Source organism: Lepisma saccharinum, chromosome 1 (assembly GCF_977018435.1).
Source record: "Lepisma saccharinum chromosome 1, izLepSacc3.1, whole genome shotgun sequence".
NCBI lineage: Eukaryota > Metazoa > Arthropoda > Insecta > Zygentoma > Lepismatidae > Lepisma > Lepisma saccharinum.
The window spans coordinates 176,335,447-176,360,597 of NC_139229.1; the positions used below are offsets into that span (position 1 = coordinate 176,335,447).

Consider the following 25,151-nt stretch of genomic DNA (forward strand, 5'->3'; position numbering starts at 1 on the left):
CCGTTCATTAAATTCAGCTGCTACAACCCTTGCACTCCTTCCACCCCATGCCCTTATTAACTCTTTCCTCTCCTCTGTGGTTAGTGGCATGATTTAGACACCTGCAACAAATAAAAAATGAAGGTGTGATTCCAACATTTGAATGCCTGTAACTTTTTAACAAATGAAGATTTCAACATTACGACTTCACCATTGTTTTCCTTATCAAATTCTAGCTTAAAATCATGTATCGCATGCCTACCTTCCCATTTACAAAACTGGACTTGTATCCAAGATGGCGGCTTTCAAGATGGCCACCGTCAAGGGCACCCCCACCTTATGACTTCCCCCTAGGCCTAATGTGGTCACACATGGTTGTTATTCATCAATTTCCACTAAAACTATTTTTACAAGGGGTGGTAAGGGACTTTTGGCCCACCCTGTATTTCATAATTGAAGAGCTGCCTTTTATTTTGTAAGCATTAGAAAGGAGTGAGAGTAATAGGAAAATAATAGAAATGCATTTTAATTTTAAATATTGTATATTTATAATAATGGTTTGAGTCGATAGTAGTGTATCAGTTAGAATTAGAATTTAAGGGCCAATACCTGCCAATGCTTCACTGGAATTCAGGTGTCTCGAAGAGTCAGCAAAAATGTGTGGGTGAGGATGAAGTTTGTGATTAAATGGTTCTCATGTGAAATTATGAATACTTTCAAACAAAATTCTGGTGGATTTGTATGGTATGTATCCATTATAAAACTTTTGTATTAAAATTCACAAATATTATGAACTATTATCAATTGTTACAATTTTCAAGTATCAGTATCTGTTGAAAGTGGTAATCTCTCAGCCCTATGTTCACAGGGTGGTCCATTTATAATGAAAAATATAAATGTATCTAAAAATACCTATTGTACAAAGAAAATGTTATATGTGAAAATGTAAACTACTGGGAGCTATCATTTATATTGTATTTAAACAGGTATCAACTTCATTTTTTCAAATAGGCTTTTCATTTTTTTTTCAGTAGCAAATTCTAAGCAACAAAACACATGAAACTTTTAGTTGGAAGATTTTTTTAAGGAGTGTACAATTTATATTCTTTTATTATAAATGGATTACCCTGTAAATATATATACAGGGATATATATATACTTGTAGATAGATATACATACACACACACATTTTAATAATATTTTTCAGAGGATATGTTTATGTGGGGAGCAGAATACATATTTAGTTGCCATAAATGATTTCAGAAATAAGCAGAATTTTCCCATCTTTGTAGTAGGTTGAAAGCTCTTGTATTGGAACCTGAAGCTATGGTTGCTGATGAAGGATTTGAAGACATGAAAGTTGAAGACAAACGTCACAAAAGAAGCACAGAGAAAACACCAAGCACTGAACTTGTTTCGCCGCAGAGAAATTTCATCAACTTTGCTCAAGCCAAAAAACGACAGCAGGAGAAAAAGGTAATTTAAATTTTAGATATGGCAGTTTTACTGCCAGAACACACCTTGGAGCAAAATGTACTTCTTCACTTTGGAGTTTTCATTGACTGTTGTTTCTTTCTGGTTTAAAATGGCTTCTGCTGTACTGGAAATTTCAATAAATAAATAAAAATAAATAAATGTACCATAATTGTCATCAGCTAGTGTCAGTGATTCGTTTAAAAGATTTGTCTACTCACACTGGTGATATTAACTGATACCTGGACCTAATTATAACATGTTTCACTGAATGTAGGAAGTCCGAAGTACAGTGGAACCTCAATTTCACGTTATTAAAGGGACCAAGCTGAATAATCTTAAAACCCGGGAAATAATAAAATCCAAAAAAAATTCTTAACAATTTGCTATGTTGGGACCACCAAGATTTAATGTATCCACTGTATCTGTTTTATGTAAATAGAGGCAAAAATTTGTAGAAGAAGAATTGAATGTTGCTTCAGATATTTATAGAAGGTACATTTAAGCCTAACCAGAACTTCTAGTTTGATGGACATAAAAAGGAATACAACAGCATGTAGTTACAAGTTTCTTGTGGAAGATGTGTTACTAGTAGACATTTACAACATGCAGTATAGTGATGAGACACTCCATGATTGACTATCCTCTTCGCATGAAAATACAGCATGCAATCCGGGGTCATCCAGTCCCGGGAGATCAAGGTGGAAACCTAACGGTGCCACACGAAGCCTCGTGACCTTGACGTCATCTGACAAAGTGGAGCCTGGGCCACTCACAATCTTTCCTGGCAATTTTTTGTATATAGAGGCCACCAAGAATAATCCTCCTAGGTAACCATTTATGTGACCTATAGGTGAATCTCCTTTAAAAAATAACAGTGGCTAAAAGTAAAAAAAACTAGAATGAATAAATCACCACTGATTAGCTAAGCATGTAAAGGTCTTGAACCTGAATAACAAATGTATAGCATGCAATGAACCTTGAGCAGACACAAATCTTGCTCTGCTAAATAAATAAATGGTTGAAAAAGTATCCTCCTCCTGTAAGATAATGCATGACCCCATACAGGAGCTATGCTGCAAGATATCACCCCCACATACGGCCTGAACCTTTAGCAATTTCCATCTCTTAGGATCATTAAAGAATTCTTTAGGAGGTTATAGGCTTTCAGCAGTTGCAATGAAATTACTCTAATACTGACTCCAGCATAATGACAAGTTTTTCTATGCTGATCGTTTCCAGGTACTAGTGAAACTCTGGAACAGGTGCATAAAAATTGAAACACCTTATTCTGAGAAATAAATATTGATTCCACTTGATTTATTTTGTATACCTAAAGGAGATTTCATTCCAAAGTGATAAACAACATGTGTCGTCTGAAGACTCACTAGCCAGCTGAAAGCATATACAGCATGTGATGCCTCTGCAGTGTGAAGCATTGTTATTGACCCAAAGGTGCCTGCAAGGAGGGGCTGGGGGGGGGGGGGCACTTGCCCTCCCTGAGATTTCCAGAAAGAATTAATGTAATTCGAAGGGTGAAATTGTAGCGATTTTTTACAAGAAATATTGTTTTCTGTGACACGAGGCCGTAAGTTGCAGCAACTATTATTATTATCATTATTATTATTACGTATTATTTTACAGTACCTTTCGACACAGAAAAACATGGATCAGAAGTACCATGAAGTACAGCAGATTAAGTGGTCTCTGACTCTGTGCATTGTGACAAGTACAAAAAGACAAAGAACTGTTCATCAACAAAGTGATAGATGTTTATTGAAGGGAAGAAAGGCAAATTCAATTTCTATCTAAATAGTAGACACAAGTCTGAACTTTTATACGACGCCAAAGTATTTTCAATTCAATTTTAATTTTATGATTGGCAAAGTAGTAGTAACTAATAATAATAACAAAAATAATAGTAATAATAAAGTTTCTATGACTTTGCCTCCCTGAGAAAAAAATCCTGCGGGTGCCCTTGCTGTTATATTTTAGACATAGTTTGCAATCTGCAGTGCTAATGACTCGTCACAATTCTCTGTTGCTTCCATCCTCAATATGGTTGAGCAATGAAGTCAGTTCCATCTCGTGTCTTCACTCTTCCTAACTCCTTTTTTCTTCTATCACAATTCCTTTGTGTGATCTTGTCACAAATTTTCTCTATCTTTTCCATTTCACCCCAATAGTGTAGTAGTAGCATCATTGCCTTGTAATCAAGGGGTCCATAGTTCTATACTTGGTGAAGGCACACAGTGGTTCGGATCTCACTTTGAACTGTACAGGGTGGCCCAAAACTCAGTTTCCTCTAGGAGAGAACAAAATTATGATACTTGTAGTAGTTCCTACTCCCACCACCAGATGCTCACACTTAAGCAGTCCCAATTATCCTGTCTGTGCATAAAGTGGAGTTATAAACTCAATTTTTATGTGCCTTTTTTGTAACTCACTGTCAAAGTGAAAGCCATTCGAGTTGTTGAAAATGTTATGCTATTGTATGTGTAACTCTATTTCCATGTCTGCAGGCCACGGCAAAAGCTCGAAAGAGAGGTGATGAGCTGCTTAGTATGATTCACCTTGATACCATGAGCTTTGCTTTGTTTGATCTTCCACCCATACCATATGAGCTCTACATGAAGAACTTTGGGAGATCTAATACATCTCAGGTATGTGTTACTTTCTCTTAATTTTTCTTTTTTTACGTATGCATGAAAGAAGTACCCTTACATGATGGTAGTGTCTGTCCATCTCTCTTGTCAGTATCAACGATATTGGTATCTGGCATTGCTAAGGCAAAATACACTGATAAACAATGAAATTTTTACAGAAACTGAAACAGTGATTCTTTATTGATTTTAAGGTGCTGAATTCGAAAATTACAGTAACTTTTGATGATTGGCTCTTGTTTTCATGTTATACAGTGAAACATAACAAAAAAAAATAGCTGCATATGTTGTATACTGAATTCCTTTGATGTTTAACAATTTCGATAACACCACAAAACATTAATCTTTGTCCCAAATGGAGTATAAGTGCATAAAATAGAAAGTGCAACATTATTTTAATCCATACTAAGTTACAAAATATACAAAATTTTGTCTTTTATGCAATTTTTAGCTCGCATCAATGTTTCTGTGAAGAAGGCTAAAGAAAGAGTATTTTGCAGTTTGTGTTACATTTTCTTGTGTAACTTCTTTCGTGATGATGCACTGTACATCTATTAACAACTGAAATAACTTTTGTTATATTTGTGGGGAAGTGACTTTTTTGATCATTTTCTCCAGCAGTAAAAAGAGCATATTTCCTGCACTTTGGTTGTCGGGACAAACCACTGTGTGTTGCTTCACATGTTGCCCTATTCTTAATGTGTGGTTGAATGGAAAAAAAGTTTTACTGTGCTTGTTGTTTGGCGTGAAGAGACTCATCATTCAGCAGATTACTACTTCTGTATGGTGCCTCCCACAAAGAAAAAATTTACCAAATGAAGAAATGGATTATTAAATATCAAAATATATCATCTGCCATGCGACCAGTATCCTAAGGAGAAGATTTCTCTTTTTTTTTAAGGCACAATATCAAACATGTGTAACAGAAATGTTGATGCAGAATTTTTTAATACCAGCCCAAAATATAAAAATAAAATCAACTTTCAACAAACTTTCGTTTTTGTGAAAAACAAAAAGTTAAAATTTGTATATCAGTGAAAGTGATATTATAGTAACCTGACAAGTAATTTTAGAAATAATGATTTTATAAAACATTAGTTATCTTGATGTGGTTATTTAGAAAATTAGAACTATGAATAATATTTTGTGTAATGAAACCTAATTCAAATGCAGTTGTCAGATAGTGTGTTAATCTACTTTGAATAAGTTAAAATATAAGTATATGATTAACATGATGGATATTGGCTAATTTCCAAGCCAGCCTCGTAGGTATAATGTTGCTATTTTTCTCCAGATGTAAACTTCGTTTTTTGATGTTTGGGAATTTTCATGTGGTGTGGGTTGGATGCCCTCACATTATTTGTATGTTTTTCATAAAAACGGATATGCTTTGTCAACTATAAAATGCTGATAATGTGGAGGTAGGAGACAGTGTATACCTGTTACTTCCCATTGGAGTTGTGTAAATTTTAATGCTCTGCACAGTATGTGTTTACTGCCATTGGTGATGTTATGTATTTCAGGCTCACGTTCAAACCAATGAAGACAACTTGTCTGAAGAGGTTCAAACTGATGAGATAATAATGAAAAATAAATGGACGCAGGCACCTGTTCCATATAGCGTAAAAAGCAGCGATTCTAGTGAAAAGGATAGTGTTGTAGTGTTTTTAAGGGTAAGGATTATTTTTAGACCTAAGCCAACACCAGCATGATGCATTTTCATTAATTGTAGAGCAATATTCCACAAGCAGAATTGTGTGCTGATTGAATGGTGGGCTATTATAAATTCTGATTAGGCCCTTCCTGATGGCATGCTGGCTAATGTTGTTGCCTTGTGATCGGTGAATCCTGCCTTTTATTCTGTGTGGAGGTAACATTGTACAGTGGTTGAGATCCCACTTGAAACTAGAGTTCCAGACCCAATTAGCCAACATGAGCATAAGGTGAACTTATAATCAACTTTGTTAAATGTTCTGATTATTTGTTAAGTGATTTTTTAAAAATAGAACTCTAGACATGATCACAATAGAATATGCTTCACAACTGCTGAAACTTGCATACTGCATGTTATTTGTCGCAGTCTTAGTTTCCATGTCTATTGAAATAGATTTCCAGATTGGTGTTACTACTAATATAAATTACATTTCTTGTGTTTAAGCCTCATTTCTCAGTTTTTGATAGTCATTTTGCAATTATTTTTTTCATGACGTTTTGTTGCAAAATTTTGTTATTGATATATTTTTTAAAACCCAATATTGTACTGATCCAATGTAAAGTGACAAGAATTCAGTTCAAAATCTGGGTGATATATTCACTTCAGTAGTAAATAGTCTTTTATCATGGCTGTTGTCATGTGTGTGTAAGAAATGTATTTAAAAATCAGTCTACATGAATTTTGTCTTTATATTCATTAAAAACCATAATAAAGTAGCAGAGTGGAATGGAAGATCTCCATTCCAGTTTTGGCTGCATTCCACTAACTGTCACATAACTATTTTATGACTTGGCTCTTACAGAGCTTACTGAGGCAGGTTTCCTACACAACACAGCAAGTTAGATCTTGGGTCGATAAATTGATGAGCAGTTTTACAGATTACTACACTAGATCCTGATTAGTACAGTGGAACCCCAATTAAAGTTTCTGGAATTTGCATTTTCCCCACATTTTAAGTTTTCTTGTCTTGGTGCCCAGAAAACCTTAAAATTGAGGTTCCACTGTAATTGCTTTCCCAGACTAGGGAATGCAGAAGTTAACATACAGTGGTATAATACAATCCTCATGTATATTTTTTGTAAAATTACTGTATCGTTTTGGTTTCAAAGTTTTCAGTCTCTGTTATCTGAAATTTTTGTCTTTAGTGTTTCAGTTTTTCTCGGATAAATGAGAAGTTTAAAAAAAAATATTCTTATATACAGTATGTTCTGCTTAGAGGGATCAAGAAATAATTGAGGTGTAAATAATGGTTTGACACAAATATTTACATACCTTGATATAGAATCTCTGAGTTTAGGAAAATGGTCAATGGAACTCGATGTGTGCACCTTGAGTTGCCCTGCAGACATCTAAATGGTCCATATTCTTACCATTGCATTGCGTGTCTTGTTGTAGTGAATAGTGCCAGGCTTGTTCCTGCATTTCACTTGGCACGGATGTGCAAACACGTGCATTCACTATTGGTGTATAAACTCGGAGGGTTTCTGTATCTTGTAAATTGAAAATTGTAACAATATCTTCCTCTGTTTTAAAATGGTGATAATTTATTTCTCGATCCCTCTAAGTGGAACACACTGTATACGTTTTGATGTATGTAAAAGAAATTCAGTTTCTTCTAAAGTTTTACCTGTACTCGTACCACAAGCTTATGTTTATTTAATAATATTGTCATTCACTATCTAATTTGCAGGAACATTTGGGAGTTGGAGGCGATATGGAGGAAGAAGATCCCAATGCATGGAAGGAGAGAATCAAAGGGAATTCTGTCAGACTAAACAAATTCTTAGCATCTGCTGGGCAAGTAAGTACTGTGCACTTTTTACTGTAATGTTAACGATTTGCTATCATAACATTGGTTTGAGTGAAACCAAATGAGTTAAGGTGAATGCGAGTGGCATTCATAATTTGAAAATTTTACGCTCAGATTCCATGCCCGGCTATTGTGACACTTTTCTTGTGCTTCTCTTATTTACTTCAGGTGAATGCTCGAATTGAATTAGCAATGGTCATATCTGTCATGTTGACTGTTTTGTCAGTGTCATCATCCTCCTTCGCAGTTTCCTGCCTCTGGCTGGGTCTTCCACCACTCCTCTCTTTCCATGGTCTTCCAATCTTTTCCTCTTCCCCTAACATTCTCCACTATCTGCTCTTTCCATGGACATCTTGGTCTCTCCTTTGGCCTTACTCCCACTCCTTGTGCATTGTAAGCTCGTACTAGCAGTCTTTTTGCACCCATCCTCTTCATGTGTCCGAACCATCTCATTTGTGCCTGATCTATTCTGTCCTGAAGCTTCACCACACCCACTGTCTGTCAGATCTTCTCATTCCTTATTCTATCCCCTCTAGTATTTCCCAAGTATACTCCTTAAGAATTACATCTCCACTGCCTGCATCTTTATTTTGTCTCTCTGTCATTGTCCAAGTCTCCGCTCCAGATACGTGGCACAACTATGGGTACTCATATGATCCCCCTATTATGCCAACTTGTTCATGGGCAGGCTGGAACAGGGATTCCTTGACTCCCAACAACTGAAACCACTCCTCTGGTTAAGATTCATAGATGACATTTTCCTCCTCTGGACACATGGCGAACCCTCCCTCACTACATTCCTAAACCAACTAAACAACTTCACTACCCTCAAATTCATCTGGTTCCACTCCAAAGACCAAGTGACCTTCCTAGATGTGGACATCCACATTGCGGGAGACCACTTGGAAACTTCCATACACATCAAACCAACCAACCACCTCCAGTATCTCCACTACTCCAGCTCACCCCTACCACACCAAAAAAGCCATCCCACATTTCCTAGCTCTCTAGCCTCAACTCATCCCCCTCATCCTGCCAAAACTACAACCTACGCCTGCACAAAGCCCTAACCAACCGTGGCTACCCCTCCATCCTCAGAAACAAACAAATCACAAGAGCCACCTCCCACAACTGCACCAAACAACCCAAAACCAATCATCCAACTCTTATCACCCAATACCACCCCCACATCACGAAAATCGGATATACCTTCCACTCCCTCCTCCCCATCCTGGACAGTGAGCCTGACACCAGGGACATCTTTTGGGATAAACGTAGGGTCATCTTCAGTCACCCCCCCCCCCCCAACCTCAAGAACATCTTGGTCCAAAACACACACACAGCTTCCACACCACTTTTCCCCAGCTCACAGGTGCAACAAACCCAGGGGCAAGACCTGCCCCATACTCATCACCTCCCCCACCCTCCTGATCCCCACAGCTGCAGGTGAGTTCACCCTTCACCCCAAGGGCACCTGCCACTCATCCAACCTAATTTACACCCTCATCTGCCAAATCTGTGACAACTTCTACCTGGGTGAAACCTTCACCCCCTTGAACCTAAGGATCAATAATCACCCTTCATCCACCCAAAACTGATTTCACAGTTGCCATCCACACCACAACAGCCATAATACCAGCTTCAACAACTGTTTCCATTTTGCCATTATCCATCTTTTACCCCCCTCCCCGCCATACAGACACGTCTTTTCGCAGGCGATGGGAAAGTGCTTATATATAAGGCATGCACGCCACTATGCCCCCCGGACTCAACCTAGCCAACCAATAACCCTTTCCCATCTTCCCGAAACCACCCACCCACCATGCAGTAAACACTGGTGAAAGTAACTTTGTTTTCTATGTACTGTTTCTGGCAACACTGACGGTAGTGATGCTGCCGTCAGTATTCTGTGCCTCTAATCTTTGTAACCACGATCTCTTTCTTCTCCGTTGAAAATGCGACCTGGATCACGAAATATCAAACTTTTTCTTTTTGTGTGGTAAGTGTTTTTACTGTGTCCTTCATTTGTGTATATATATACACAAATGAAGGAGGAGACAGTAAAGACAGAGTGGGGGGGAGGGGGGGTAAAAGATGGATGATGGCAACACAGAAACAGTTATTGAAGGTGGTGTTATCTGACACATCTTTCCGCATGCACGTCACTATACCCCCCGGACTCAACCTAGCCAACCAGTAACCCTTTCCTCTCCTCCCCGAAACTACCCACCCACCTTACAGTAAACACTGGTTAAAGTACTTTTTGTTCTCTATCAACTGTTTCTGGCAACACTGATCGTAGAGGCACTACGGTCAGTATTCTGTGCCTCTACTGCTTGTGACGCTTATCTTTCTATCTTCTACTTTGAAAACGCGACATATATCGAGAAATATAGAATTATTTCTCTTTGTGTGGTAAGTGTTAACTGTCTCGTTCATCATTTGTATTTATCTGCCCTTCTGGCACCTTTTCTGATCCTATTCCTGTATGTGTGTGTATATATGTATGTGTATGTATATGTATCTGTATGTATGTATATAAGTATATATGTATGTATGTATGTATATATATATATATATATATATATATATAAAAATCAAATAAGGTAAAAGGAAACACTCACCGGACAGTAGAAAAATTCAAAATTTTCGCTAATTTATAGCATCATCGGTGTGAGAAGAAACAGAAGACGGAACCGGAAGTTCCGTCTTCTGTTTCTTCTCACACCGATGATGCTATAAATTAGCGAAAATTTTGAATTTTTCTACTGTCCGGTGAGTGTTTCCTTTTACCTTATTTGATTTTTACTTAGCCCTTTTGGCCCTCCTTGCTTTTATCCATTATATATATATATATATATATATATATATATATATATATATATATATATATATATATATATATATGTATGTAAAAAAGTGCTCCCCTGGTCATGCCATGCCATGAAGGCATATAGGGGGTGTGGGGGTAACGCCCCACACTTTCTTGATCCGGTCGTGAGTGGGGGTGATGTGATCAGCATCACGCCCCTGACCGCCTTTACCCCCCAGGGTTTCCCCCAGGTACCCATGTTATTCGACGCTGGGTGGGCGCCGGGGCCCGCTTCCATCGTTAGAAAAGTTCCCGGATTTGAACCGGGTGGGGATCAAACCCGGGACCTTTAGCATGGTAGTCAGACCCGTTACCAACTAAGCCACCGTGGCCACTTATGTATGTATGTATGTATGTATGTATGTATGTATGTATATGTATACAGGGTGATTCTAAAGGTATAGTACAAACGAAAACCACAGATACCTCCCATGAAATAGAGACGAAAGTTCCCCTTCCACTTTGCCGAGAGATGCCTCCGTGAGGAGCTAGACAACGCCGAAAACGTGTGAAAATGAACTTCATACCTCTGTACAGCCAGTACCAGTGAAGATAGAAAGGCGGAACAAACAAAGTCAAAAGGAACACCAAAGTCGCCCATCCGAAAAACACTAGGCGGCAGCTGCGCAACGCATGCGCATGGGGTTCCACAAAGGAAATAGGAGTGTCCCGCAAGACAAGTGAAGGGAAAAGTAGCGATCGACAACCGTAGGGAGAAAAGAAGCTATGAAGCATGAAGTAACAATTGCACAGCGGGAAACAAACACCATGACTGAAGCAGTGCAGTCGAGAAAAGTAGTGCGGGGTTGCAGAACCACGGGAGGACGACGTAGGATGTAAAAACACACCGAGAATGCAAGCAAAGTGGTCCGTGACACTCGACAGGCAACAGACGCGTACATGGTTCGGGGCAGAAATGGCAGCGCTGGCGGTGCAGCGCAAGGGGAGTCCCCAAAACACAGTGGGGAGACACCGCAGCAAGAACAAAGCACGGTGCAACAAAAGAGAAAGAGGACCGGACGGGGTATGGTACCTGCCAAGGAGACAACAAATGCGGGATAAGGGATTCCCCGTAGCAGCACCGAGGGGATGTCACACAGAGGTCGTGCGCCAGCAGGACAAACACAGCAACTACGGGCACAGGAGGTTATTGCTAATGAAAGGTGCACTTACAGATAGGACCACGTACCCCGTACTGACGTTGTAACAAACGTCGTGATGGGGCCCAATCAGCGTCTTAGAAATGAAGCCGGAGGCACATCGCTGGGTGGGAGCGGGCGAAAGGCTGCTGGAGTGTCGTACGGACCCCACCACTCCGTACCGTGGACGACACTAATGGACGAGGTCGGAATGTTTCCATCCCGATCACCAGGTCCACCGTTCCCAGACCTGACGCGGCTGCTTGCTTCCGAGCGCAACCCCAGCCGAACAACTCGAGTCCCTCCGCTCCGAAACCAAGCGTGGCCTCACACCACCGCAGCCGCACTGCCGCGTGGGTGTGAGACCGGGCCGAGCAAGGCTGGACAGATAAACTGCTTGGGACAATCGTGTAATGAAGCTACGTGGGGGTATGCACGTCTGTTCAACTGCTGGGTTACCCCACATTGGTGTACACAAACACCACACGATCGTACGTAGTGCTCCCCGTCAGCTCGAGCAAGACGGACGAAGTACGTGTTGTGGGTGAATGGGGCAAGAATGAAGGATGCTACATGTGTTCCACGATGACAAGGCCCCAGAGTACATGGCCCCACCTGACGGCAGTGGTCAGGTAGTGAAGAGCACAGGCACGGGTGGCTCAGGAACGTCAGCTGATTGTACCACAGCGCCGTGCGGACGTGTGGGCTGATTGGAAGTGCAGCGTTAGGGAGCGTGTCAGTGAAAGAGCCGGTGCGGTGACGTACGACAATTGAATATGTTGTTTCGAAGCCGTTGTGACCAGTGTGTGTGTGTGTGCCACCTGTGCACTGCAGTACAGTATTCCATAATTGGCACTATCCTCACCGTACCATGGAACGCTACACATTTGTAGAACTGAGGGACATGCATTTTGTCTACGGCCTTGCAGATGGCAATGGCCGAGCAGCTGCACGCCTTTATCGCAGACGGTATCCAGAGAGGCGACAACCCGACAGCAGGTTGTTTTCGAACGTGCACCGTACCCTTGGTGAATCAGGTGTGTTACGTGCAGGCCATCATGTCGGTCACCCAAGACATGTGCGCACCGTGGCGGTCGAGGAGGACGTACTTGCTCGTGTGGACGACACACCGTCCACTAGCACCCGTAGCATTTCACGTGCAGTGGGAGTATCACAGTCGACAGTGTGGCGTGTCCTTCATGATGATCTGCTGTATCCCTATCATCCACAGCGAGTCCATGCGTTGCAGGCTGGGGATTACCCACGACGTGTGGAATTCTGTCAACGACTGTTGCAGTTTTGTACCGACGATCCCCGTTTTTTGCGCCATGTGCTTTTTACGGACGAGGCAACATTCACCCGTGAGGGCATCTTCAATTGCCGAAACAGCCATGTGTGGGATTATGAAAATCCACATGCAGCAGTCGAGGTGCACCATCAGACCCAGTTTGCAGTGAATATTTGGGCAGGTATCATCGATGAACAGATTATCGGTCCATACCTGCTGCCACCATGTTTAAATGGCCGCCTCTATCGCACCTTTCTTGCATCAGTCCTTCCAGAGCTGCTAGAAGATGTACCCCTCAACGTGCGACATTGTATGTGGTTTCAATTGGATGGAGCGCCTGCACATTTTGATGGCACAGTGCGAACCCTTTTGCACCGTACCTACCCACAGCGCTGGATGGGCAGAGAGGGCCCCGTCCCCTGGCCCGCCCGTTCGCCTGACCTCACACCAATGGATTTCTTCTTGTGGGGCCATGTGAAAACACTCGTCTACGAGACCCCGATGCCTGACAAGGAAACATTGGTAGCACGGATACTTGCAGCATCGGCCGAGGTGTGTACCATGCCAGGGATTTTTGATAGGGTTCGCCAGAATTTCCTGCGACGCTGCAATGCCTGCATTGAATGTGGTGGTCGTCAATTTGAGCAACTTTTGTAACAACGTCAGTCCGGGGTACGACTACGTACTATTCCTATCTGTAAGTGCACCTTTGCGTGGCAATAAACCTCCTGTGCCCGTAGTTGCTGTGTTTGTCCTGCTGGCGCACGACCTCTGTGTGACATCCCCTCGGTGCTGCTACGGGGAATCCCTCGTCCCGCATTTGTTGTCTCCTTGACAGGTACCATTCCCCGTCCGGTCCTCTTTCTCTTTTGTTGAACCGTGCTTTGTTCTTGCTGCGGTGTCTCCCCACTGTGTTTGGGGACTCCCCACGTGCTGCATGTGTTTGTTTCCCGCTGTGCAATTGTTACTTCATGCTTCATTGCTTCTTTTGTCCCTACGGTTGTCGATCACTACTCTTTCCCTTCACTTGTCTTGCGGGACACTCCTATTTCCTTTGTGGAACCCCATGCGCATGCGTTGCGCAGCTGCCGCCTAGTGTTTTTCGGATGGGCGACTTTGGTGTTCCTTTTGACTTCGTTTGTTCCGCCTTTCTATCTTCACTGGTACTGGCTGTACAGAGGTGTGAAGTTCATTTTCACACGTTTTCGGCGTTGTCTAGCTCCTCACGGAGGCATCTCTCGGCAAAGTGGAAGGGGAACTTTCGTCTCTATTTCATGGGAGGTATCTGTGGTTTTCGTTTGTACTATACCTTTAGAATCACCCTGTGTATATATACTATATATGTATGTATATGTGTGTGTGTGTGTGTGTGTATATATATATATATATATATATATATATATATATATATATATATATATATATATATATATATATATATATGTGTGTGTGTATGTATATGTGTGTGTGTGTGTATGTATATGTATGTATATGTATATATATATGTATGTATATGTGTATATATATATATATATATATACCAGGTGTATAAGCTTAAATCTGCTGTTTTGTAGTTAGAAAAAAAATGGTTTGGTCATAGAAAGCAACAAGAAATTTATTCAAAGTACTTGCCCTCGCGAGATACACATTTTGCCCACCTCTCGGGCAATTTTTGGATACCACGCCAAAAAAAGTAATTCTCTTTCGAGGCAAACCACTCATCAAGCCATTTTCGTACATCTGCATATGAATCGAAGTGCTGCTCAGCGACGACGTGGCCCATCGACGAAAACAGATGGTAGTCGGAAGGGCCCAGGTCTTGTGAATAGGCGGGATGGGGTAGCACCTCCCAGTTGCGTGTCTCCAAGTAGTTTTGGACCAGTCTTGACGTGTGCTGTGGGGCGTTGTCGTGGAGGAAAATCAGCTTGCCATGTCTTTGTTGATAATCCGGCCTTTTGTCACACAGAGCACAGTGCAATTTCATCAGTTGTTGGTGGTAGCCGTGGGCAGGGACAGTTTCACCAGATTTCAACAGCTCAAAGTAGACGATACCCTGTTGATCCCATCAAACACACAGCATCGTCTTCCGGCTGAAGCGATTTGGTCTCGAGGAAGATGTTGATGGTTGGCCGGGATCAACCCACGATTTCTTGTGTTTAGGATTCTCAAAATATATCCACTTTTCATCGCCAGTCACAATCCGATGCAGGAAAGACTTTCTTTTATGTCTGGCAAGCAAGATTTCGCATGTGTTTTGGAGTCTCTCCAGCTGCCGATCGGTCAATTCATGCAGCACCCATTTTCCGATCTTTTGAACCTTTCCCATGGCACGTAGACGCATGGAAATGGCTGCTTGAGTAAGACCCAATTGCTCGGCAAGCATCTTTTGTGTTTGGGTATCGTCCTCGTCGAAAAGAGGCTGCAATTGATGGTCCTCAAACTTCCTGGGCCGATTTTCACACTTCTTGTCCCTCAGGTCAAAATTGCCATCTTTGAACCCACGAAACCAATCCCTGCACGTTGTTTCCGATACAGCACTGTCACCATAGGCCTCCACAAGCATTTGATGCGATTCGGCAGCCAATTTCTTCAAATGGAAGCAGAAAAGCAGAGCTTCCCGCATATGCTCTTTTTCTGGCACAAAACTAGACATGCTTACCACAGGAACACTGTCTGTTGTTGTCTGCACATGGTGGCGATGTGCACTGATTTGTGTTGGCAGATGTCCAACTCATACAAACACCAGGTATGGCGTGCCCATGGTAGCTTCATACACTCACTAACGCCATCTATGAGCAAACAGCAGATTTAAGCTTATACACCTGGTATATATATATATATATATATATATATATATATATATATATATATATATATTACCTTCTTGCATTTCATGAGTACATCCCTGTTCCATATTAATCTCTTCTTACACTTTGATCGAGTCCACCACCTATTTGTCTTTTTCTACTTACCTCCTCATCTATTCTTCCACTTCTCTCAATTATGCTTTCTAGATATTTTAAGCTCTCACTACCCTCAATTCTTCAATGCCCACCTTTATTCTTGGTACATTTCTGTCTCTGTTTCTTGTTGTTATTAGCACCTCACTCATTCCTGCTCTTCTAATTTCCTCATTCCAACTTATCAAGCTGTCTTCGAACTTCTCTCTTCCCTGTTTCCTCATAATACTAAGTCATCAGCGAAAAACAGGGCCTTCATCTTGCCCTCTCCTATCTTCTTCCCCACTTCTTGTTTAATTCATCCATTGTAATTATGAAGAGCAGTGGGGAGAGAGTGTATGTGGGAAGGACACCTAGGAAGGATGTTTAATTTATTGCTCAAAATCTTAAAATAATTGCAATCTTATTTGAAGCTATTACAGTAATTTTTGACTTCATAATATTTCTACATTTGCCATAGTTCTTGTCAGGTTAAACCATGTTTGACGTATTTTGTTGCTTTCCTGTGCTTTTTTAAATGTTGACCTTTCTAACTGAAACCATAGGACATTGTAAGGAAGCCATGCTATGGATAAGTATATGAGATTACACAATGTATGCACAGCAAACTAACCACTTCCAGAAAAACAGGGCACAGCTTTGTTAAGAAGACATTAAAAAGGTGAGGATTAAACTGCGAAGTGGCACCAGCGTTTTTAATGGCTGTGTCTGCTTTCTATTTGCTCCTTGCTGGCTAGCAGAAGGCATTTTTCTTATTTCCGATTTGCACATGAATTGTAGAGTGGTTGCTGGTGAGGGAAAGGTAAGAAGCTGGACCAAACATGATTTTTCATTATCACTAGAACTTTATTTTTTATTTTTTCATCCAACATACTTCATGTGATCAAAATTTAAATTATTAAATTAAGCAGAAATAAGCATGAGTCAGTTATGATCCTCGTTACTTCATTTACTAAGCAACTCTCCACATGAAGTTTTTTTATCAGGCTTCAAATGTTTGCACAGAAACAATAGTTGTGCTTGATTTATTTGTACATGTTTGAAACGAGGCAAGCATACTTTAAGAAAAATTACAATTACTATTTGGATAACAGAATTTAAGATATAGTTTTGCTACATACCATTGTTCTATTAATCACTTTTCATTCTGCAGATTATGTTGATACTTCTGGAAGAAGAGGGTAGACAAAGTGCAAACAATTTGAAGCAGCATTCAATAGAACTTGCTTTCAGTGAAGGTTTCAACTACTTGGGAATTGAAAATGTACCTTTCCTGAAGAACCGCATGGTCACTTCACTTCAGTTTCCTCAATATCAACCCAATTTGCTGCTCACAGTACACCAAAGTTTTCAACAGGTTCGTATTTTTTTAATGTTTTTAATATCTTACACATTGTAATGGCAAGAATATTCTTGTTCAGGTGATTCAAAGTGAAATAGTAAATTACAGCAACTGGGGAAAATTTAGAAATGCAGTAAAATTTTAATCAAGTTTAAACATGAAGTTATGACAAGATATCGTTAATCATTGGAATTAGATTCTATATATCTATATGTAAAATACTAAAATCTGGTTAAACTTTAGTGAACTTCCTTAAACAAATATTCGTCTGTTACAGTTTACTTGGAAAAAATGTTTGTGTACCAGATTCCAGACAAGTTTCAGTATTACTGGCCAAATAAAACTGAACATCTGATGAATGATAATTATCTTTAATTTTGTGAGGCTAATTTCTAGAACGTATTCGGGGGTTAAAGAACTGTTTTCGTATGTATCACAATGATGAGGATGAGGGATGATTAGATGAATTTGGTGAAGAGAGGCTCTCAGAGAATATCCATGCCCAGGCTGGGACACCAACCCAGCTTATGTATACATTTAAAATGTTTCCAGATTTCATGAGGAATATATTTTGTGTCTGAAGAAATTATCAACACATGGTTCAATGAATTTGAAAGTTATCGCACATTTTACCACCTGAAGTGTATTCTTGTGTGTCTAACCATCGAGGTACATTGTTTCTTTTTCGATATTTGATATAGAATGGGACAGAGGATGAAACTTCGGAGCCAAACTTGGATAGGTGTATGGTCTGCGTTTGGAATATTATGGAGCCTTTTCTCCCTCAGAAGATACTGGTGTCATCTTATGATGTGACCTCAAGCTGTTTTAGTCCACTGAAAGCAACTTTGGTTTTTGGAGGATTAAAAGATGGGTAAGTTGCCTTGTGGAGGTTGTAATGAATAGGGTGCACGTCTTTGCCTATTCAAGTGTTTTGTTCCTGTTTATTAAAACATAGGTTTTTGTATTTTAAATTTCATTTGAGCTTGATACAGCATTTTTATAGTACCTATAAATGCCCCTTTTGAGGTTTAGTGCCTATTTTGAATAATCATGTCTAAAAGTGCCTATTTGAATAATCATGTCTAAAAGTGCCTATTTGAATAATCATGTCTAAAAGTGCCTTTTTGGTGTTTTTGCTTACTCCTGCTTTCTTTTGCTACTTTAAGCCCTGTACACAGTGCATTGTAGAAGGTAATCTAATTTGTTTTGTGAATGCCCTTTCATCATTTTCATCAAATCAATGATCATCACAATTAGACGAGTGGCAGAAAAGTAAGAAAAACAAAGAACAATAGAATACAAAATATTTGTCAATAGACCTATGTGAGCAATTTTGAAAGTAATATATTCATGTTTAGTGCCTATGTTGTTGACTTTATTTTACAATTTCTTTTAAGTGCCTATTTGTTGGCCTATTTTACACATTTTTAGTGCCTATAAATTGTCGCATGTTGTCATTAAACCTAGAAATTGCATTGTGTTCTTCAGTTACTTTTTCTTCTCAAATGTCAATACTGTTGGTGCTTCTACATTTTTTGGAAAAGTTTTCTTCTCAGTGTCACCCCTTACCGTACTTTGAAACCAATCTGTAAAGGCCCAGCTTTTAATGGAAAATGAACTGTCCAATTTATATTAAGTTTTTTTAATAACATTTTTCATGTTAATGTCTACAAGTTCAGCATTATTCTGGCAAAACTGGCCAACTTTTATTACTTCACAGTTCTGAATCACTGAAAACCTGCCTTAACCTTCCCAAACATATTTTCAAATTTTATTTTGCTCTCCTCAGCTTCTTGGCATTATCATTGTAACTAAAAGTCCTACATGTGTGTTAATTTTATATTTTGTCCTAATTTCTGGTGACTCTAGAATGAGTGTATAAATTTTAATCAATATTGCAATATTGTATCAATAATATTGGTCAATGGTGATACAGTGGTGTCAGTATAAGCTGAGATCTAGCACACCTTAAAAGCTGTTGAAATAAAAAAATGCTTAAATAAAAAAATGCTTGTATCTTTTGTTTCAGTTCTGTTTGTGTCTGGGATTTGAGAGAGCAGTCGTCTGATCATCTGTCAGTTTATGCAGAGGACGAGGAGTGGACAATTCGCTCACCAACCTACAGCACAGGTATGGACGAAAACTGATTACTTTAATATAAGAAAACATATTGTGCGAGGATCAATATTTTCATAAAATAGAATAAAAATACTTACCTGAGTGTATCTGTCAGGAAGAGTAAAGACAGGTGTGGAAGGCATTTGGAAGTATGCAAGAAATTAGAGGTTCATGTTGTAGGACTTTGGACACAGTAATATACAGGGCATACACAAAAGAATGGTGCAGTTACAAAAGTTAATAACAAATTTACTTCTCACTTTACGTGGTGCATCATACAGAGTCAGCAGCAGAAACTGTCAGTTTCTCATATGCTACCAACTGTTCAATTCTCATGCTTACTGGGAGGCTGCGGAGTGTTTCCAAGATGGTGTTACAGCAGAAGGTTTTCTGTGTGCTTCGTTTCGAGGTGTCCAGATCTGTGATTACGGTGCAGCATGAGTTTAGTGTGCAGTTTAAAAAAGACTCACCACACGAGAATAACATAACCAGGTGGTAGCGACAGTTTGTGGAAACTGGATGCGTGGGTAAAGGCAAGAGTCCTGGCTGACCTAGTGTGTCTGATTTCAACATTAAAGAGTGCATGAGGCATTTCAGTGAAGTTCCTCCAAGTCAGTGGCTAGAGGGACTTCAAACACGGTGTCCCGACTGGAGGGAGCTCTCCCCTCCCCAAATTTTCACAGGAGCATATGAGTACTTCTCAATGGTGTTCTTACACAGGGCTGGATCAGATGTCCCGCCAAAACCTTCTCACTCTTCTCCCTGGCCACTCCCTTTGTTGGATCTTGCACCATGATTTCATTCTTTGGGGGTTTGTTTAAGGTAGTGTTTATTTATCACCATTGCCCATGTCTATCCATGATCTTCATGATAGGATGACACATGCACTGCAGGCCATTACAGTGGACATGCTACACAGTCTGATATTAGTTTGATTACCATGTGGATTTGTGTCATGTTACCCAGGCTGCACACATTGAAGGATTGTAATTAATGCATGAGAAACTTGGACAGTATACGCTGCTGACAGTTTATGTTGTGCCCATGTAACATGAGAAATAACTTTTTAATTAATTTTTGAAACTGCGCCATTCTTTTGTGTATGCCCTCTATTAATATACACACGAAATGTGCTTACGTATCCCCATACAGTTTATTTAATTATTTAATTCATTACTACAAGTCCCAATGTGAATAGTGACAGCAGTCACATAAATTAATCAAATTAAACAAACAGGTACGCGATAAACAGGTATGCGATAAACAGGTATGCGGATGCGTAAGTACATTTCATGTGTATATTAAATTGGAGGTTGTTGATTTTATCTGATTTGATCACTTGAGGCATATATTTTATTCTGTTTTTATTAACATAAGCAAAATAACTCACTTGTTGTCACTTACCAAGAGTATTTTCATAAGTTTAAGATGCAGGGATTCTCTGAATTATAGCTGGTCGGTCAAAAGCTATGCTTTACGAAACCAATGATGCAGGGAATATCCTGATGCATTTAAGTATTACTTTGTGCATATTTTAATCCAGGTATCTAATTTTCTAGCTGAAATACTGAAGAGCCAAGGGCATCTTGGACCTGTAGTAGCTATTCAGCCTTTGGTCAGCTCTAAAGATTACACAGATCTTGGTGCAGGAAGTGAATTGTTGTCCCTTCAGGTAATTCTTATTTTGATAATACATATAAAAACAGTGCTTGAAAATTTTTATTCAAAGCTAGGTGCCAGCTCTGAAAATCAGGCACCAGGAAACTAACTACTAGCAATTGTCCATACTGCAGAGTGTTTCAAAAGTCGCACAACCCAAACTTTGAAAATGTATATCATGAAAACTGTAACAGGTATTTATACCAGGTTTTCTGCACTAAACTAATCATGTATGCTATCACTGGGTTAATAAATTTATGTTAGCATGTATCCAAACAAAAGCAATTACATTATTTAAAAAAAATTGTTAATTTGCTGAAAACATCTGAGAATTGATTTTCAACAATATATATTTTCAGAGAAAAATGCAGGTTCGACCAGGACTCGAACATGGGTCTCTGATATACCGTGGCATTGCTCTAATCACTGAGCTGGCATGGCCTCGCCTGATTTTACACTGTTGCTGTTTTACCTGCGTGGAATCTTCTTTTCCAGTGCTACCTCAACGGGATCTGTTGTCTTTGAAATACAGTAGACTTCGACGTTGCCTGGTTCCTCCCAGCATAGAGATGTTAATTATAATTAACAATAATTATTGAAGATCAGGCACACACAGGAAATGTACTATGTAGAAATTTCCAGCGAAAAATGCATTAACATCTCTACGCTGGGAGGAACTAGGCAATGTCGAAGTCTACTGTGTTTCAAAGGCAACAGATCCCGTTGCGGTAGCACTGGCAGAGACGATTGCACACAGGTAAAACAGCGACAGTGAGAAATCAGGTGAGGCCAGGCCGGCTCAGTAGCTTAGTGGTTAGAGAAATCATACGGGATGCCAAAGACCCAGGTTCGAGTCCTAGTCGAGCCTGCATTTTTCGCTGAAAATTTCTATGTAGTACATCTATGTGTGCCTAATCTTCAATAATAATACCAACTCTTAACAATTTGTGGGATCATTTGTTGGTGTTTGACTGGTCGTAAAACAGTTCCTTTGTAAGGTACAGCAGAAGCAGGGATTTTTCTTGGAAAACCTCTTGCACTTGAGTGTAAGAACTAGTAGTAAAATACTCTTCAGCAATACACACGTGTTGCTCCAAAGAATACTCCATGCTGAATCAATTAAAAGAACAGGCATAGTAGCGTTAAAAGTGAGTGAAGAGAATTCAGTGTAACCAGAGGCAGACTAGGATTCTCTCAAGAATCCAATTTCGGCACAAAATCTTGGTTTGATTTTTCACGTAAGTGTATAGCCAATACTTAGGCACATGTGGCGTGAGTCTGTTGACAGTATTTCGACCTGCTAGCATCCAAGAATGGCACTTTTTCACTGAACCCATAAAATCGCCAGTAAAAAAAATTCATCAAATGTTGCACATGACCAATATTGGTCGCAAATGACAGATTGTCATGGCATCAGTCATCAGACATCTAATTATGACCCTTCGATAATTTCTTATATATTTTTGTCATTCAAAAGTGCATTTCTGGAAAAAATTTAACGCTGCCTTCCCCCAGTTATTAATTTATCTAAATTTTCTGTATAGAGAGAACTGATAATTTTAAGGATTGAAATCTATCTCAATGGATGAGACTTTAATGCAGAAAACCCGGTGTAAATATCTCGTATGGTTTTCATGATATACATTTTCAAAGTTTGGGTTGTGCAACTTTTGAAACACACTGTATAAGAAGCTGAGTATCACGGTATTCTAAACATCGCTAAATTATTCGAGAAAACAGGAAATGGGGTGTTTGGGGACAAAGAGTAAGACATTATTACTGACTCTCTGGAATGTTCTAAACGTTGTTTTTTTTTTAAAAAAATCTAACTTACGCTGTACTGCAATTTGAACTTAGAATCATCAAAATTTCGTACATATTACAGCATAAGATCACAGTCGCCAGGCTGAAATTTTTAGTCGCCATGGCGACCGGGATTTTTCGTGCCCTGCATATAAAATATGAATTACATATATTAAATATTGTAAGATACTTTCATTTCATAATTGACAAAGTGTTAGCAATGTCAGTCCGCAATGTGATTAGTTATTACTGTTCAATACATTCAGAATATTGTGAATACAATAATATGTTCCACATATTCAGTTACTAGATGATCAAGTATGTTGCTACTTTTATTAAATAATCTGTATGTATGGCTTATTGATGTAAAAACAGGTAAAATTGAAATAAATAAAATATTGTGAATACAATAATATGTTCCACATATTCAGTTACTAGATGATCAAGTATGTTGCTACTTTTATTAAATAATCTGTATGTATTGCTCATTGATGTAAAAACAGGTGAAATTGAAATAAATAAAATTACCAGAAATTTAAAGCATTTCCCTCGTCATGTGTCAACTACCACAGAAACATGTTCTAACCTTCGTCCTTTACATGTAGAACTACAACCATGTTAACCCTTCGTATGGACTTTAACACTACACACTCCTACATGTAAGTGCTTCAGTTTCATAACTTATTCCTGAAGAAGTCAAGTGAATTTGGCAAAATATAGGATTACAACCTTATGATGTGCCTTTTATTATATTTTGTATTACTAGAAAATTTAAAAATAACTGTTACAATAGCACATATTCTAATTGGTTCAACCAGTGCATTTTTCTCGCAGCTTAAGAGTTCTGTGGGTGTATCAGAATAAGATAAATATTTCTCTTACCCAACAAAGAGCCATTCCATACAAGAGGAGCTGTCCCACATGTGCATATTCAGTACTTTGTGTACCTTCTTAACAGCATGAGAAACAAATGTAGACATGAATTAAAGGCAGTAATTGCTGCAAGCAAAATAGAGTTCACACAGTTTGGCGTTCCCTTTCTATGGTTTCTAATTATGGTGGAAACCTAATTATACATTTTTCCCACATTATACATTGTCTTAAGGTCCTCATAGAGAAAAATGCTATAACATTTTCTTAGGTTTTACTTATTTGAGCATTTTATGTTTTTCAACTTGGGTCCCCTGAAAATTGAAATTTTGCTGTATATGAAGCCCAAACAGATATACAAATTAAAAACATTATACACACAAGTACATGTAATACCAAGCATGGCAATATATTCTATGATTTTCAATAGGGAATTTCGAAAAGTTTTCAATTTTAAACATTCAGATTAAAAAATGTAAAGTGGTGAGGTCCCCCCCCTAGAAATTAGGAATGGGACAGATTAATTGGTATACTTTATCAGCATCAGACATAGGCATATCGATGTATCGGTATATCAGTAAAATTACCAATAATTTTACCTATCCGGTATATCTATAAATATCTTATAATTTAGTGCAAAATTCTGCCATTTTGTAATTTTATGGATAATCTCCATGCCTTTCTTTTTTAAAAAGAAAATACCATATTTACTCATGTATAATGCTCACTTTTTTCCAAAATTTTTGCCCGCAAAACTGTGGTGCACAATATGCACCGAATAATTCGAACAGCCAACATGAAACCCTACAGTGTCATTCCCTGATTTTGTGCACTTGCATTGATTTTTCATATTTACGGTACCCTATCATGTTATATATAGTTGTAAAGCTTAAATTCTGCAGTTTCTGAATATAGCAACAGTATTCCATTCAAGATGGTGACACAATGTGCAATGCGGTTGAAAAAAGCTTCTCACAAAATGAAGGAATGTTCTGATTTTTATTGTACTTTGGGTGAAAGAAAAGAAAAGAAAATAATATTTAAAATGTGTTACTGGCCAAATAATATGACATATGGAGTGTGTAAATGCCTTAATGGAAGAAATCTTGTGCTGCTAACTGCTAGTTTGATGGTCCTGAATGTGCCTCATATGAATATTACATTAGTCACGGAAAAAGCATATATATTGAAGCAAAACCACGTATAAAAGTTTAAAGGCCATTTCCAACGATTTTTCACTTTGTAATGTAATGTTCTGCAACACCCAGAAAAGCAGAGCTGTTCTGTCTTGACTTCGAACATTCACCTCCCGTCACATGGGATGCATATCAGCGGTATTTGTTGGATAATAAATAATAGAAAATAACTTCCTGAGCACTGTAAATCTATAATGTAATGTTGATCTCTCTTTCTACTATTACAGAATAAAGAGGTGGTTAAAGAGTGCAAGCTTTGGGA

The 25,151-nt window shown here is 39.1% G+C and overlaps 1 protein-coding gene across 1 annotated transcript in view; it reads left to right on the plus strand.

Annotated features, from left to right (window-relative positions):
* The window catches only part of LOC146004441 (cytoplasmic dynein 2 intermediate chain 1), an 81,453-nt gene that overhangs the window by 19,025 nt on the left and 37,277 nt on the right, over positions 1-25,151 (plus strand). Inside the window, exons 5-12 of the mRNA XM_083143299.1 lie at positions 1,272-1,455; positions 3,975-4,115; positions 5,639-5,788; positions 7,520-7,630; positions 17,052-17,255; positions 17,942-18,114; positions 19,273-19,373; positions 20,921-21,033. Coding sequence (XP_082999425.1) covers positions 1,272-1,455; positions 3,975-4,115; positions 5,639-5,788; positions 7,520-7,630; positions 17,052-17,255; positions 17,942-18,114; positions 19,273-19,373; positions 20,921-21,033 — 1,177 coding nt within the window. The remainder of the gene's footprint in view (positions 1-1,271; positions 1,456-3,974; positions 4,116-5,638; positions 5,789-7,519; positions 7,631-17,051; positions 17,256-17,941; positions 18,115-19,272; positions 19,374-20,920; positions 21,034-25,151) is intronic.